The 15,586-nt window shown below is 43.6% G+C and overlaps 1 protein-coding gene across 2 annotated transcripts in view; it reads right to left on the bottom strand.

Moving 5' to 3' along the window:
• The window catches only part of Glra1 (glycine receptor alpha 1), a 103,687-nt gene extending 89,314 nt beyond the window's left edge, over window positions 1-14,373 (bottom strand). For both annotated transcript variants that reach the window (XM_074058542.1, XM_074058541.1), the window contains exon 1: window positions 13,371-14,373. In XM_074058542.1, coding sequence (XP_073914643.1) covers window positions 13,371-13,426 — 56 coding nt within the window. In that variant the 5' untranslated portion in view covers window positions 13,427-14,373. The remainder of the gene's footprint in view (window positions 1-13,370) is intronic.
• Window positions 14,374-15,586: the final 1,213 nt, after the last annotated feature.

Here is a 15,586-nt window from a genome sequence, read left to right as displayed (position 1 = left end):
GGAATCCTACCATACATAATGTTTTTCTACTTGACTCTCCCCCCACCTATCCAATTTAATCATTCTTCCTGGATATTTTTTACTTTTCTGTATGGAATGAGGTCACTTGGCATGCTTCTGACTGACCATGTGACATTGGAACACTGGATGGGTGTCTGCTCCTTTTGGGGTTTCAGCCTGCTCATCTGCAAAAAGGGGCAGTCCTCTCCCACCTGCCCATTTCCCTATGAATGTATAGGCATACAGGGTAGTAGACATTAGTGAACCATTCTATGTCCCATTCTCCTGTTTAATTGGCCTTGAAATTCAAGTTCCCAATTTGTTTATTTAGTTGAACTTCCTTGTATAAATAAAGCTATGTGAGGCAGGGGCCATGACTCCTTTGTTCCTCTATGTTTCTATCCTCAGAACAATTGCTGGCTTATGGTAGGAATTAGTAAATACTTTCTGTAGGGTGAACAAATTATCCACTCTCACCTGGACTTCCAATGTTTAGAAGGCCCTTTGGGAGGGAATAGGGCACAAAAGACTGGGCTGAGCCTGGGTGACAGGATGGAGAGCTGCCCATCTGGTGTCCTTGAGTTCAGAGTCATCTGCTGGCCTGTTCTGCAAGCCTTCTTCCTCTGCCTGCATCACTGTCTTGGCACTCTTTGCCCTGGGTGAATTAGTCATTCTCTATGGCCCAGTTTAATTGTCCTGAGTCCTGTGAAATTGTCTTCCACTCTATATGGTCTCCCTACCTGCAGGCAGAGTTAGTCAGACTCCTTATTAAGGCTCCTCCAACTTTGCACCTTGCCCACTTCAATGATCAATTATGGTTTTCCAGCTTTGTACAATTGCTACTTGCCTGATGCAGGGCTAACACTCAACATGCCTTTCATTGAATGCTTAATGGTGATTTGTCATTCCCATTTCACAGACCAGGAAAACTGTGGCTTTGAATCCTTAATAACAATTTTGCTCCAAGGCATACACTTAGCAGGTGGTATAAACGGGATTCTGGGTTGTTTGATTCTAAGCTAGAGTGTTCAGCTGCTGGGTCTTCTATGAGCCAATTCAATTTAAGCCTTATCCCCATGACAGCTGGAAGGACCAAGGTCTGTACTTAGCCCAAACTCATTTTAGGCTCAGAAAAACTAAGACTCAGCTATGAATTCAAAGCAGATCTTGCAGCGAGAGGAAACCTTGTTCTCATTGCTAGGCTGTCCAGTTTTGAGGGAGCATGGAGCATTATATCTTTTACTGAGCCTCGTCACCCTACTTTTCAGGAAGTATAGCTTTCTACAATCTAAGTTCTATTCAATGAATTCCTTCCTCTCCCTTCTCTCTGGGCATAACACAATCCTTTTCTTGGCTCCTGTGGAGAAATTTTCTTTTCTAGTAGATGTTTTAGGTAACATTGAGAAAACCACCTCCACATTCATGCTTTCTGCCCAGAAAAATCATTTTAGGAAGCTTGCCTTGTCCTGTGGAAGGGGCCGCCCCGCAGGCCTGGGGCATGGGGGGAGGCACTCCTGTCTGCAATGGGTCAGCTCTTTTGGGTCAAGAGCTCAGACACACCCTGGCAGGCAGCAAGGATAAGGCTGAAGAATTCAGTGCAATGCTGGGGGACCAGGGCTGAGCTGCCATATTGAGCTCACAGCCTTACTGTGACTCGTTTCTAGGAGCAAAAGGGGTCATGGCGAAACACAGAAGTGATTTGGGTTAGTCGGTTGTAATCCTTCAGAACCAATAAGAGGATAAGGGAAGCAAGTATATGGGGACAAAGCGATCAGACTCAACAAACTCTGTATCTATCTAATACGAATGAACCACTGACATAACACTGTTTATGAGGGGGAAGTTAAGCGAGTTGAAAGTTCTACGACACACAGAGAATATGTCCCCTGTCTTTGTGCTTCACATGCACCAAGAATACATTACGTTCTTTGTCTTTGAGGGGCTTACAGTGCAGCAGGAAAGTTAGACGCGTCCCAAATGTATGTAGGGCCACTTTGAGCAAACTGAGCGGCAGGGTAATGCCTGTTTCCAAGGTGTTTTTGAAAGGAGAGTCCATGCTTGGATGGGGTAGGGACAGTGACAATCCAAGGGAAGCCTCATGGAGGAAGTGAGACTAGAGATGTGTCCTGAGGTGTGGATAAGATCTCATGGACACGAAAAGGAAAATACCATTTGCTAAGGACTTGTGTTCTTCTAGGAACAAGTGTTCAAAGTGGACTTCATTACCTATTGGTGAAGTTATTATCTCTGTTTTATTGTTTCTGTTTTTTGTGGTGTTACTGGGGGTTTGAACTGAGGGACTTGTGCTTGCTAGGCAGGTGCTCTACCACTTAACCCACACCTCTGGCCCTTTTTTCCTATTTAGAGTCTTGTGTTTTTTCCCAGGGCCAGCCTCAGATCTTGATTCTCAGACCTACACCTCCCAAGTAGCTGGGTTCACAGGTGTGTACCACTGCACCCCAGTTTATTGATGAAATTCGGTCTTGCTACCTTTCTCCCCTGGGTTGGTCTCCAACCATGATCTTCCTGACCTCTGCCACCTGAGTAGCTTATCCCCCATTTTTAAGACAGGGAACTAGAGTCTCAGACAGGTGGAGCAAATTGCCAAAAGCCTATAGCAAGGAAGTGACAGAGGTAGGGTTCAATCAAATCAGACTAGCTGGGATCCAGAGCTGGTTCATGTGCCTTTTTTAGTAGACATGAGGAAAGTGGGTTTTGTAAATTTATGTGGTGGCTTCAGGAATACTACAAGTACAGAGGTGGCCCGTAGACAACAAGAAATCCATATTGGGTTGGATTTGACTTGTGGGCAGTGAAGGAATAGAGATGGGGCTGTTTGTGGCAGGTTGAGAACTTGGTGTTCTCAAGAGGTAGTCTGCCCAGTGGCCAGAAAAAGTGGGTCTGTTCACACTGCTATAAGGCATTGCTAGGTGATAAAAGAAAGTTGTACAACACAGTGTTTAGAATAAATCCATTTCTGCACAGCACAAATAGCTTATGACTGTAGAAGAAAAAGGCTCTCTGAATTCCAACTTGACATTGCTGTGTCTAGGCTGAGGACCCTAGGAAAATTCTTGAGCCTCATACATACAATGACATGCATAATAGAACGTGCTTTACAGGATTGTTCGGAATTAAATATGTTAATATGTATGCAGCTTTTAGGATGGAGTCAGGCACACAGCACTCATGATTTGGCTATTATTATGTTATTGAAATATCAAACTGTTAAGTGATTCATTCTAAGGAATAAGATTTCTGTACATTTTGGTTTTAAACATTTCCCTATGTTATTTATCATAAATAAGTAGTGTATTTATCATGCAAAAAGCCAAATGAAAACAAAATAACAAACCAGAGGTCAATTTCAAAAGTTGGTAGCAGGAGACTTTATGTCTATTGTACTTTTTTTTCTTTCATTAACAACAATCCTGCTAGGGACACATTGGGAGATATCTTTGGTGTCTCTCAAGAACTGTTGGAAACAGGGATCTGAGCAAGGTCTTGGGCTTCCCATGGGTCATGTCTGGTGTGACATTCATGGTTACTGAAGAGGGCTGGCTTTACCCATGCTGCCTTCCCCTTTGTACCATCCCTGCTGCATCTGGACTGGGCATGGCCTTCTCACCTAGAGAGGTTCAGACTGGGGCAGATGCTGAGGTCACCAGTGCTGGAGGTGGGACTTCCTTTCCAGCCTTTGCTATAGAAGGAAAAGGGATACTAGGATACTTGGTCATGCACGTTAGGGGGTTGGACTAGGAGGCTGAAGAGATACTCGATCTGAGTACAAGGGACCAATAGTTTCAAAAATTCTGTTCCCAAGCCGGGCACTATAGCTCATGGCTACAATCTTAGCTACTGGGGAGGCTGAGGTTGGGAGAATTGTGGTTTGAGGTCTGCCAGGGCAAACAGTTCAATGAGACCCCCTTCTCCAAAATAATCAGAGGAAAATCAATTGGAGGTGTGACTCAAGTGGGAGAGAGCCTGCTTTGTAAGTGTGAAGACCAGAGTTCAAACCCCAGTCTCCCCGCCGCCAAAAAAAAATTCTGTTCCCAGGCCAGAGATTTCACTGCCTTTCTTCCTGACCTCTCAACTCAAATCAGGATTTCTATCCTATAATCCTCCATAGCTCTTTCAATTGAATGATTTTGGCCACAAAATCTTTGGAGACCAAGAAGAAAGGATGCCCTGTGGAAACAATCTCTACCCTTAAAGAGCTAAGCCTGCACCTTTTTGATAGGGGAGGAGATTGGTGCAATTTCCCTCATGTGCAGGATGGAGATAGGAAACTCATGTCTACTTACAGATGCATGTTCACGCTATCATTATCTAGAACCACCTGCAACAGATTAGCTCTTGACTATTATTATCTGCAAAGGCAAACTTGCCCCTTCCATCTTCTCCATCCACCTGAGTCTCCTCCCACCTCCACCCTTGTTAGTTCAGAGAGTAACAATGGCAGTGAAATGGCTAAAAGTGCTTTCTAGAGTCAAACCCATTTTGAATCCTGGCTCTGTCTCTTACTTATTGTCTTAGCTTGGGCAAGTTATATAGCCACTATGCCTCAGTTTTACCTTCTGTAAAGTGGGAATATAATAGAACTTATATCTTAGGATTTTTGTGAGAATTCATGAGAGGGGGCACATGAAGCTGTAAACACAGCTTCAATAAACACTCAATAAATAGTAGCAATTATTATTAGTGAGCTGTTGCAGTCCAGGCCAGGATGGGACAACATGAAGTAGGGCAGAAGAGAAGGTTCAGAAAGGAAGAAATAGCTGCCTGCCGCATCATTTATCAGCATGAAAGGTGCACATGCTCTGTGCATGAGCAACCCCATTTCTTGTCTTTTTCATCTGTCTGGAGAAACGCCACATGTTTTCACAAGATGCACACATAATAATTTTAGTGAAAAATGAGAAAAATGTGTAAATGCTCATCAATAGGAAGATGGTTAGGAAAAGGCACACGTGTAACATCAAATGCTCTGTAGTGGCTGAAGAGTGTGGCAGAGCTGTGTGTCTCAGCAGGTGAGGCTTCCTAAGACTTGCTGACACATGAACACAGAAAACTGCAGAATTACATGGACAGTATATTTCCACAAAATGGCAGTATACGTATTTACACACACACGCACAGTGCAATAGCTACACCCACGTGTGTATATGTATGTAATATACAATATAGAAATAAAAAATGACCAAGAAGGGTAACATCTGAAAGAGATTTGGAGGTCACCATCAAAGGGGATTTCAGGCTTAACTCTAGGATTAGAATTTCTTAAAAAGCGAATGTATGCATATACTGTACGATTAGAAATAATCAAGAACAGAGGAAGAAATGCCTGAATGTGGCTCTGTCAAACCAGAGGCCTGATGGGAAATTCCCAGCTCTCTTTTACTAAGCATCTCTCCACCCCTATGACTCCCTGCAGGGGGAAAGAGACAACTTCAAGAGTAATTAAAACCTCCATGTCCCCCCATCACACAGAGTTTATATTAGTGTGATAAGCCAGGAGCAAGGAGACCTGTTTTGGAATCCTAGCTTTACTTTCTGATTAACAACATGGCTATTGGCTATTACCACAGGTCAGTCACTTTCCCTCTCCAAGACTCAGCTGTCTTAGCTCTGAAATGGGGATAGTAACCATGGTTCCGTATCCATTTTTTAAAGGTGATTGGGTGGCTCATATGGAACTATGGATGCGCAACTCTTTAAACTGTAAAGAGCTTTCATAAGAGCACTGCAAATCTGCCTGGCAGCCAGGATTGCAGTGGCCTTGCCGCATTCCTCTGGAGCTAGGAAGGGTTGCAGAATGAAGCACGTAGCAATAAACACACAGATCTCAGTAGACTGAAGGTTGTAGCCTTTCTATTTGGTGTATGAAATACTAACATGCTTTCTGGGAAGGGAGACAGGTCAGAAGGGGTAGAGAAGAAAGGAGGATGTGGTCCTGAAGTCAGATGATGGTAGAATGCACCAGTGGTCTCTGGACCTGTGGTAGTACTGAGCAAGCCTCTCATTATGCAAGGTTGGTGGTGTAATGTACCCAGGAAGACTGTTATGAGGTCTTTGGATACAGAAACCAGAGATTCTCTCCTTTGGACCATATCAGCCACCTCCTCCGTCATCCCCTAAGACTTGCATTGCTGTGTCTCAAGACCTCTAGGGGCTTTGAAGTCCTGCCGCTCTTATATTCCAGAACTCTTTATCTTCTTTTCATCTGTGAAATAAAAGTGTTGGTCTATTTCAGGGGCCCTCAGTTGGGATGATTTAGGGCCTTGTTTCTCAGCCTTCTATCCATGGATGCCTCAGAGTCAGAGGGTGATGGGGGGCTGTCAGAAATGCAGACTCTCAGCCCCCCTAGGCCTTTGCAGTCAGACCCTGTCTGTCTGTGGGCCCCTCCATGCTTCCTAGGCTCACAGAAGTTTGAAAAACACTGACAGAGACTCTTGCAAACATTGTAGGTTTCTGGATCTCCATCCTGGGAGATTTTGTTTCTGTAGTTTGACATGTTGTTGGGAATCTGTATTTACTATAGTTAATCAAAAAATTAAAGAAATATTTTTGTGATGCTGGGGATTGTACTTAGAGTGTTGCCCATGCTAGGCAGGTGCTCTGCCACTAAGTTATTCCCCCAGCCCCAACTTTATTTATCTGTTAAAACCATTTTATTAAGATAAAATGACATACAAAAAGTTGCATATATTTAATATATACAACTTGGTAAGTTTTGAGGTAAGTATACATTTGTGAAATTATTACCACAATCTATTGCATAAACCATCCATTACCTCCAACAGTTTGCTCCTGCTTTTTCATTTATTATTATTGCTATCATTTTGTAATAAGAATACTTAATATAAGATTAATCCTTTAGCCAATTTTTGTAATCTTTCTGGCGAGTCCCTCATAGTTAGGTATGATGCTGTGGAATTCTAGACCTGCTCAGAGTTTTTGCTGCCCAAGACTCTGGCACTCTGGGGTGGGCAGAGGCCTGTTTTCTGGTGCCCATGTACTGTCCTGTACATGAGGCAAGAGAGAGGGTTAGCCAGGAGCTGCTGCCCATTTCCCAGCTGGGATTAATGACCTTCAGCAGTTCTTTGTTAGGATGGTAAACTCATTTAGCAGTGGATACTGCAAAACAGTCAAATTCAAAGGCAGAGAGTGGTAATCTAATTGCACTGAATTAGCCTCCAGAGACTTGGACAATATCAACTTCAGAAAACCACAAAGGGATCCTTTATTCACAGTTTCAAAAGCTTTGGGCCTCCGCACCCCTCCAAAGGGCTTCGTTACAAAGAATAGGCGCTGTGTGGATAAGCCCCTCTCCCCAGCATCCAGGCTTTGTTTCCTTCTAATGTGCATTCTGAATGAACTTGCTGGCAGGCCTGTGCTGTTTTAGGTTGTGTGTTAGGCTTAACAGGGAATTGTTCGGGGGAGACAGCTAGAGTTCAGGATAGAGGGGCCATCGATTCTCTGAATTCTGGTTGTGCCTGTGGCCTTATATGTGGACTGGTGCATTTCCTGGTGGGTCCTTCTGGCTCATTCCAGGGTCCTTTTCATTTCTTTAAACCAGGCTTTTATATAATAAAGGTGATTTCCTTTTAATAATTCTCTGTTACAGTGTGCATGTATGTTCTCTGCCCAATTTATGCATTATCCAATCTATTTTAAAGAAGAAGAAAACACTAGTGGGTCTGTGCTCACTGCATGCTTCAGAGAGCTTACAAAGATCAGATGGTAATTTGGGAATCAGGAAAAGAGGGAAGAGAAACCTGGTAAAGATTTGTCTCTGACTTGCATTTCATTTATTTTTCTGCAGAAAATTATAACCTCCACCCATAAAAGAAGTTTGAATTTCTTCTGTGTTCATTTTGGGAGGTAGCTCTCCAGCCAATGCTTGTACCCCTCAACTGACCACTGAGACAGCCCACTGCACCATCTGACAGAGCTGCCAGAAAGTTCTGAATTACATTAAGCCAGGAATTCTGTGTATGCATTTAAACAATCTACCAATTTCCTCCATTTCTTCTTTTGCGGCTATATAGAATAAATCAAATCTAATGTTTCCCAATATGGGGTCCCTGGGTACCTAGGAGGTTCATGAAATGGTAATGAGGACTCGGAATCCATCTTAAACATTTCAAAGACTCTAACAAATTGCGTATTTACTTCTGACAAAGCTTTATGGACTAAAAAGTGTTACGTGTCTTTAGTTTTGTTTTGTCTTAGGTCAACTCAGTGTGGTAACATTGCTTGCACTATAATATTCAGCAGTTCTGGAAGTTGTGTATGCCTCTGATTAATAACAATGGGGAAATAAGTTAATAATGAGTGGAGTTTAGTAAACAATGTTTAAAGATAGGCTTTATGGGGGAGTAAATGATGAACAGACTCATGGATAGAAAGGATAGCAACCATGGTCTTTCCCACATCATTTTCAGACCAAGAGGACAGTGATCAGTCCTCATGTCTTCTCAACATTGTAAACATTTCTTGAGGGGAAATTGACATCTCTATAGAACCTAGCAATAATTGTGCCCAGGTTAGGGTAATTCTTTAAGGACGAAGTTGCTTAGTGAGATCCTCAATTCTTTCAGACCTTTGAACCTGAGAATACCTGCTGGGTATGGCTATTTTTTGTAATAACTGAAATATGCTACAATGGTTCTAACCCAAACCGTGCTATTATTATGGAAGAGATCGAGAAAAGATAATCCTGAAGTGGCTCAGCTAAAAATAACTTTAGAGTGAATGATTGGTCAAATACTTTCATTTTACAGGCAGGGAAAGTGACAGCCAGAAAGGTCATGGAACCCTCTCAAGGTCATGCCACTAGCCTAATTCTGGATCCTAGGTCTGTTGTTCTTTGGCCAAGGCTCATTTGTCTAAAGTGTACCTTCAGAACAGCATCAAGATGCCACTTGGGGAGACAATGCCACCCATCTTAAAAATCATTCTGGCTTCTGCCAGCTGATCAACGAAGTAAAGTTAATGACGCCAGCACCAAGGTGATGCCGTTGCAGGACACACATGGGCTGCCTGAAGGGGAGCTCTGCAGGCCCTCCAAGGAAGAGAAAAAGCTTTTAAATGTACCTGCAAGGAGACTGGTGTTTCCTCTTTCTGCAAGGACAGTGGTTGTGGCATCTGCCCCTGCAGAGTACTAGTTTTGGACTGGACACATAAGCACATGATATTCAAGTGCCTGGTGAAGAGGTTCCAGGGTCACCATGGAAGCAAATTCTACTTGAGCTTTTGTGGGCCCTGTCTCTGATAAAGAGCTTATCAGAGACTGAAGGGAATTTATAAGTGTTGTAAGTTCAGTTATTGGAGTTGAAAACAGTCCTCAAAATGGAAGAGACCTGTATGGCCATGCTGTGGGATGGGAGCCGGCCTGACAAATCAGAGCCAAATTGTTCTTTCCACTGCACCACATAGCTGCAACCTTTTTAATAAGGCAGTCTCAAAAATAAATTCCCCAAATGTCCCCTGGTAGGTCATTACCAGTTTTGCAAATATGCAGATGTTATGTGCTGATTCATAACCCCATTTACTGGCCTTGGGTCCCTGTTCAAGCCGCTCTTTGGGGGAACAAAACCATGACATTTTCTTTTTTCTCTCTTAAGGTTCCTAAGCCCGAGAGAGTAGTGTACTGATTGACATTTTGATTAGCTCCGATGCAAACTTGCCCAATGGGCTTCTTTCCTTAGGAAAAAATCCTTAGGCCATTTCAGAAGCTGGTAGACACTTTCTGCAGTACCCCAAAGGCAGCAGTTAGATTTGAGCTGGAATATATATCAGGAAGAAAAGATCAAGGTGGTCATCCACCTTCTTGGCAAGCTTGTACTGGGAAGTCAAAGGAGCCTCCTCAAGGGAAAAAGCATTCACCCTTCAGCCAGGTATCTTTTTAGGATGGAAATGCAAAATAATGTATGTACCGTGTTCCTTTCGATGATAGTGTGGATAAAAGCATCTTCCATTCAAGGTTTTGATGACCTTTTTTAGTGAGAGTGTGCCATATTCAGCACAAAGACTGGTGGAAGCCAACATCTGCTCATATGAGAGATGGACGAGGCACATGAAGAAAAGCTGACCATCTTTTGGGAGAATGACCCATGGAACACACTTGGTTTACCTTTCTGTCTTTATCCCCTTTGGAAGCACAAGCTATGTATTTCACAAGGGATATTTTCTAAAGGAAACTAGATTTTCTTCCTTATTTTAATTAGTGCATCAGAGCAGTATAAATTTGGTCATTTTATATGGTGTTTCAAAACATGGGCCATTTTATCCCCTCTCCCTGGTCACCATGGTTATTTAGCAAGGTCTGAACACATTTTTTTTTTTTGTCGTGACTGGGGGAAAGGGTGCTGCAGCATGAAGGATGCTGCTGCGATGCACAGGGCAGCCTTCATAACAAAGAATGCCAATAGCACAGAGGTCAGTCTGCTCGATTTTTGAGAAGGAAAGAGAATTTGGGGATCTGACTTGGCCTGTCCTAGCTATGAGCCCCTGTCAGAACTCTGGAGATCATAACCAAGTTCCCCTTTGACTGACAAGGAAGATCAGAAAGAATATTTAAAAAAAGAAAACAAAAAAACTCTTTGTCTATTATTTTTGATCCATGTGGATATAAGGCCCCATTTCCAAATGAGACAAATTTAGGTTATATGAATTGAATATCATTTATGGAATTTTAGAATCCTGGGCTTTAAAATTATCAGAGCAGGAACTTCAGCCAAATCATCTCCTTTTATTTATGGGGACACAGCTGAGGAGACTGCAGTGCTGTTGGTCTCCCAGGACCCTAGTCTCCCTTTCTAAGGCCTCAATTCATTCTCTGCATTGGTCATGTGAGGCTTGGGCTTGTTGTTTTGTTTGTTTTGCTGTCATTGTTGCCATTCCACTGATGACGCGCTGATGCAGCAGTGCATTGGTTATTGGGAGCTTTCCTAGCCTTCACATTTGCTCAGCAAGGTGAACAGCTGGCATCACTAGTAATCTAAGGGGCACCTGGGTGCCCTAGATGATTGCATTTGTTCATCCCAATACAGGGCCTGTCCCTTAGGGGAAAAGGGCTTATTCTCATAGAAACAGCTAGGATGCTACCAGCTTCTATTTACCCTCACATATGTTCTATTAAATCCCTAGATTTTAATGTATCCATATTTTCAGCTAAAATTTTAAAAATTTAAGAGTTAGAAACAAAAATACCAGTTGAATGAAGATAACCTGCTCAGTTTATTTCCTTGTAACGTAACCTTTTTTGTTTTTTCATTTCTCTGGAAAACTGCTAGGGGTATTTCCCTAGTTCAATTCATCATCTTATTTATATCTCAGAATGAGCATTTATGCCTCAAGTGAAGCACACATTCCCATATTTTGAAAGTGCTATTGCACCATCGCCTTTCTAGCTCTCTATAGTGATCACTTCTTTCCTTATACAAACATGGAATTATATCTCACAGCCATTGTCACTCATATGCGCCTGCACACACATAGGGGAAAGGAATGTACAGTGATTCCTGATAGGCCACCACTAGTTTACTTGGAGAATTAACATAGTGGATTCATAACCTTAACAGAGTGATTACAATGCAGACCTTTTATACAGAGTATCCAGCCCTACCCCTTTTTTCTGAGTCTCTCTTTTGTCAAACACAATGTCTGGGAAAGGAAAACTAAGCACTGCATGGTGTTCATCAAGAAGAAAGGAGTGTGGCAGGGGTAAATGATATGCTTACTCCTGTTAATTTGTTCTTTAATCTCTCTGGCTCAGTTCTGTCTCTGGTAAGACAAACGGAGAACCAATTTGCATGCAAATGTTACCAAATACCCAACCTCCACAGCATTTTAAGGTTCTACTGGGTATAAAGGGGAGAAAGGATCTGATATTGTTAATAGGACACTTCCTGTCTTCCCCCTATAAAGTAGGTAAATTTCATAAGGCTTTGGATTGTTGTACTTTTTCACTCTGACTTCTTGACTATTTAGATTCTGAGCTGTAGTCAGGACAGTGGCCTCTCAAAGATTTGAATTGGAGATTAGAAGCTTTAGCATTGGGTATCTCTAAGAAGGAGTTGGGGGGGTTCTTTTCTTCATCTCAGGAGAAAGTCACGAAGACAGGCTTACACACAGAGATTTGCAATTTCAGAGGAAGTGTCATTCATTTAATAAACCAACCAGTAAACTAATAATTCATCTGCAGTGTAATAAAACAAGAATTATTTGCTGTTTTATGATCAGAGAGGATAATATTGGGTGGTCACTTAGTTTTTTAAATAACTGAGGTAGGCTTTCCAAACATCTGTTAATCCAATGCCATGGTGAAACATGAGAAGCAGACATCTGAACTGAGAAAGATTAATGATCCCTGCAGCTTATGGAAGAAGAATAATTTTTTTCAATTCATATAAATGGAATTTATCATAACCACCTCTCAAGATGGTATGATTCTCCCACTTACAAAAGACCCATCTATTTCAATGCTTCCTGAATAGATAATTTTTCACTTTTTACTTGTAGTAACACAAGAATGTCAAGCCTGTAGGCAGAGAATTTTAACCTAGGAGACAATGGATGGGTGAACTCAGCTACTGAATCAGGGATAGGCACAAATTAAGAAATAAAACCAACGAGAATTGGTCCTTCAGCTCAGGGTCTGCTGCTAACAGAGTAGTTTGGAAAGGTGTGGGGTGGGGGGAAGGAGGGAGTCAAAGTTTTAGAAGGGAATGTTTCCCAGTATTTGTTCTGAAATAGATCCACTCATCAACCCGCATCCAAGGCTTTACAAACTGAGGTGATAACACTATTGTTTCCTAGTACTGAGCCTCGGTAACCCATCTCCCTCCCCTGCAGAAAAAGAAAACAAAAACAAAAAGGGAGAGAAAATGATACGTTCTGTGTCCAGCGAGTGTGAGTGCAACCCTCCCCGTCACCACTAGTTGTCACTTGGCTCCCAGACGGGAGAGCTGAGGTTTTCGGCACTGCGGTTAGAGAGAATGCAGTCCTAATTAAACTGAGTAACTCCTAAAGCTTCCCCTTAAAGTCCTCAGCCAAGTGAGAGCTAATATGCGGGGGGTCCGAGGGCTAGTATTGAGGGGGTGTTCATGCAGAAGGACAAACAAATCGCAAGAAACAGGCAAACAGCTGCTAGAGCAGCGACTGTCTCAGACCTCCACGCACAAGCCAGACACCCTGCGGGCGGGGGGTGGGAAGGGAGAGAAGGGGGCAGGGGAAGGAAGGACCCGATTGCGGCGGTTTACAGCACCCCCTCCCCCAAATGATGGGGCCACGGACAGAGTCAGCCTCCGTACTCTGACCCCCTGTTTCCACCAGAGTGATGTGTTCAGTAGAAAATTGCATACCTGAAGAATACAATGGTCTCCCAAAGGTAGAGTCGAAGAGTATTGAAGCTGTACATTTTTCAGGTCCTTGTGCTTTGTAGTCCACGAGTTACGGGGCAAAAATGCTTCGAATTGGCACTTACAAACCCAGCTAGCGCTATTGGAAAAATAATCCAGATGTTAGGGGAGGTGGGGAATAGGGTGCAGAGGGAGAGCCCAGGGGAAACTGGAGCGAGGAAGCTGTGGGTACCACGGACAGCGGCGGCCGCGACGTTTCAGCACCACGGAGAGCGTCCAGCCTGCTTTTCAGGAGCGCGGGGAGTATTGCTGTTCCTTAAACTCCAGCGTGTCCATGGGCTCCTGCGGCGCCGGGAAGCACGTTTGGGGGTGGGTATGTTTTGTTTTTCACCCCTGTTTTTCTGTTTAAACGGCCAGCTCCACGTAAGGGAAAATGTTCTTGGAGATCAGAGCGCTGTGCTCGGACCGCTGAACTGGGCTAGCATCTCGGGTAGACAGCAGGCTTTATGGCTTGGGCTGGCCTGAGGGGTTAGGGGTGAGTGGAACGTGGTTGTCGGTGCCGCCGTCAGTTAGATCTCGGAGAAGGTGCCAGGCTGGCGCATCGTGACCGAGTCCCGGAATCTCCTTCCCCTGTCTCCGTTCCGGTCTGCTGTCGTCTTGCAATCCCTGTTCCTCTGGTCTCCGCTGAATAAGTTATGATCGCTGCAGGAAAGGTGTCCCATAGCTCAGACTGCAGGCGTGAGGGAGCCCAGGGCAAGTTTCAGGGGCTGCCAGGATCCGTGGTTACCCCTCCGGGCTTGGGAGCCCAAGGCTTCAGGTGCATTTCGGTTTTATGAGCTCTCCCATCTTCCTTTGGCCAGGACTCCTTCAGATCTTCAGACTTTCTTACTGCATTAATTTAACAAACTGGCAGCGTAAGGGATGGAGGGGGGGGGCATGGTAGGAGGTGGAGAAGGGGAAAAAAGGGGGGGAAACTCCTTAGTATCTTCAAACCCTCCCACTCGAGGTGTTCATTGGCCCGCGGCTGCAAAAACCAGATCTTCTCCGGGTATTCGGCCAATCACGTGTGAGACTTCAGGCTGAATTTAACTCTTAGAGTGCTGGGAGAGTGGTGGAGAGATTGGCCTCTTCCACCTCCCAGGCCAGGCTTCTTTGCCTGCATTAGGTGGGGTGGGAGTGCTTATGAAATTAATCTCTTCAGGGCTCTCAAAATTTTACCATGATTTTTAAAGAAAATAGTTGTATATAAGTAAAACACCAGTCCAGATGTGCTTTGGGCTTAGCTTATCATTTAAAAAAGGGAAGAGTTGAACCAGATCCCTGAATTTCTGTAGAGCTGTGAAGATGTAATATTTGGCCCTGTCAGGAAAGGAAAGACGTCTGGTAGATGATAGGCGTCCCATTCCAGGGTCATGGACGCAGGAAACATTCTTAAATAGTTTCCAGGATCAAGAGGGAGCTGCCCTGGTTGGCATGCTTTTGAGAGATAAGGAGAAGAGATCCTCTTCCAAATGGACCAGAGACAGTTTTATTTGCAGTTTGTTTGCTGGGGAAACCAAAGCCTCACAGAAATTGTGGCTTGCTCCAAATTAATGGCAAAGACAAGGAGTACACCAAAGTACCTGGTATTTTCTACTCCCTCTCCCTGTTTTTTCTTCATCCTTCTGCCTCTGTTTTCCCACCTTATTTGAGTTTTAGAATCCAGATGTACATTTCACTCTAGAGCACATCTGGAGAGGTAGAGTTAATCAGATTTTCTCCAAGCTGTGGGTCTTTAGGGCATTAACAGCCTCTGTGGGATTTTATGACTGATTTGAACTCACTGGGTCTCTGGCGGCACTTCCTTCCAAGGATACTGAGAAAAGATGAGTTCTCCCCTTACTTAGTAACTTTAGGAACTTCTTTGGAGGCTGGTTCTTCCTACAGTAGTTCTCAGCAGCTAAGCTCTCTCTAAATCCAGGTCTTCTCCCCAGCAAAGACATCTGGAAAGCTTTGTTTACCAACTTCCTGCCAGCAGGATCTCCCCTCTCCCTCCTTTGCATGGTAAAAGCTCATCCCATACTACTCTTTCATTGGCTCCTACATGCCAGGCTTTCCATGATGCTCTGAGTCATGACCAAAAAGGAACTGTATATTGATAGTGAGTGCTCACATGAGCCCAATATAGATTTATTTATAGATATATACTATACAACATCGACTATATATAATCACATGTA

Source organism: Castor canadensis, chromosome 16 (genome assembly GCF_047511655.1).
Source record: "Castor canadensis chromosome 16, mCasCan1.hap1v2, whole genome shotgun sequence".
In the NCBI taxonomy this organism is placed as follows: Eukaryota; Metazoa; Chordata; class Mammalia; order Rodentia; family Castoridae; genus Castor; species Castor canadensis.
This window is presented reverse-complemented; position numbering and strand designations above follow the sequence as displayed.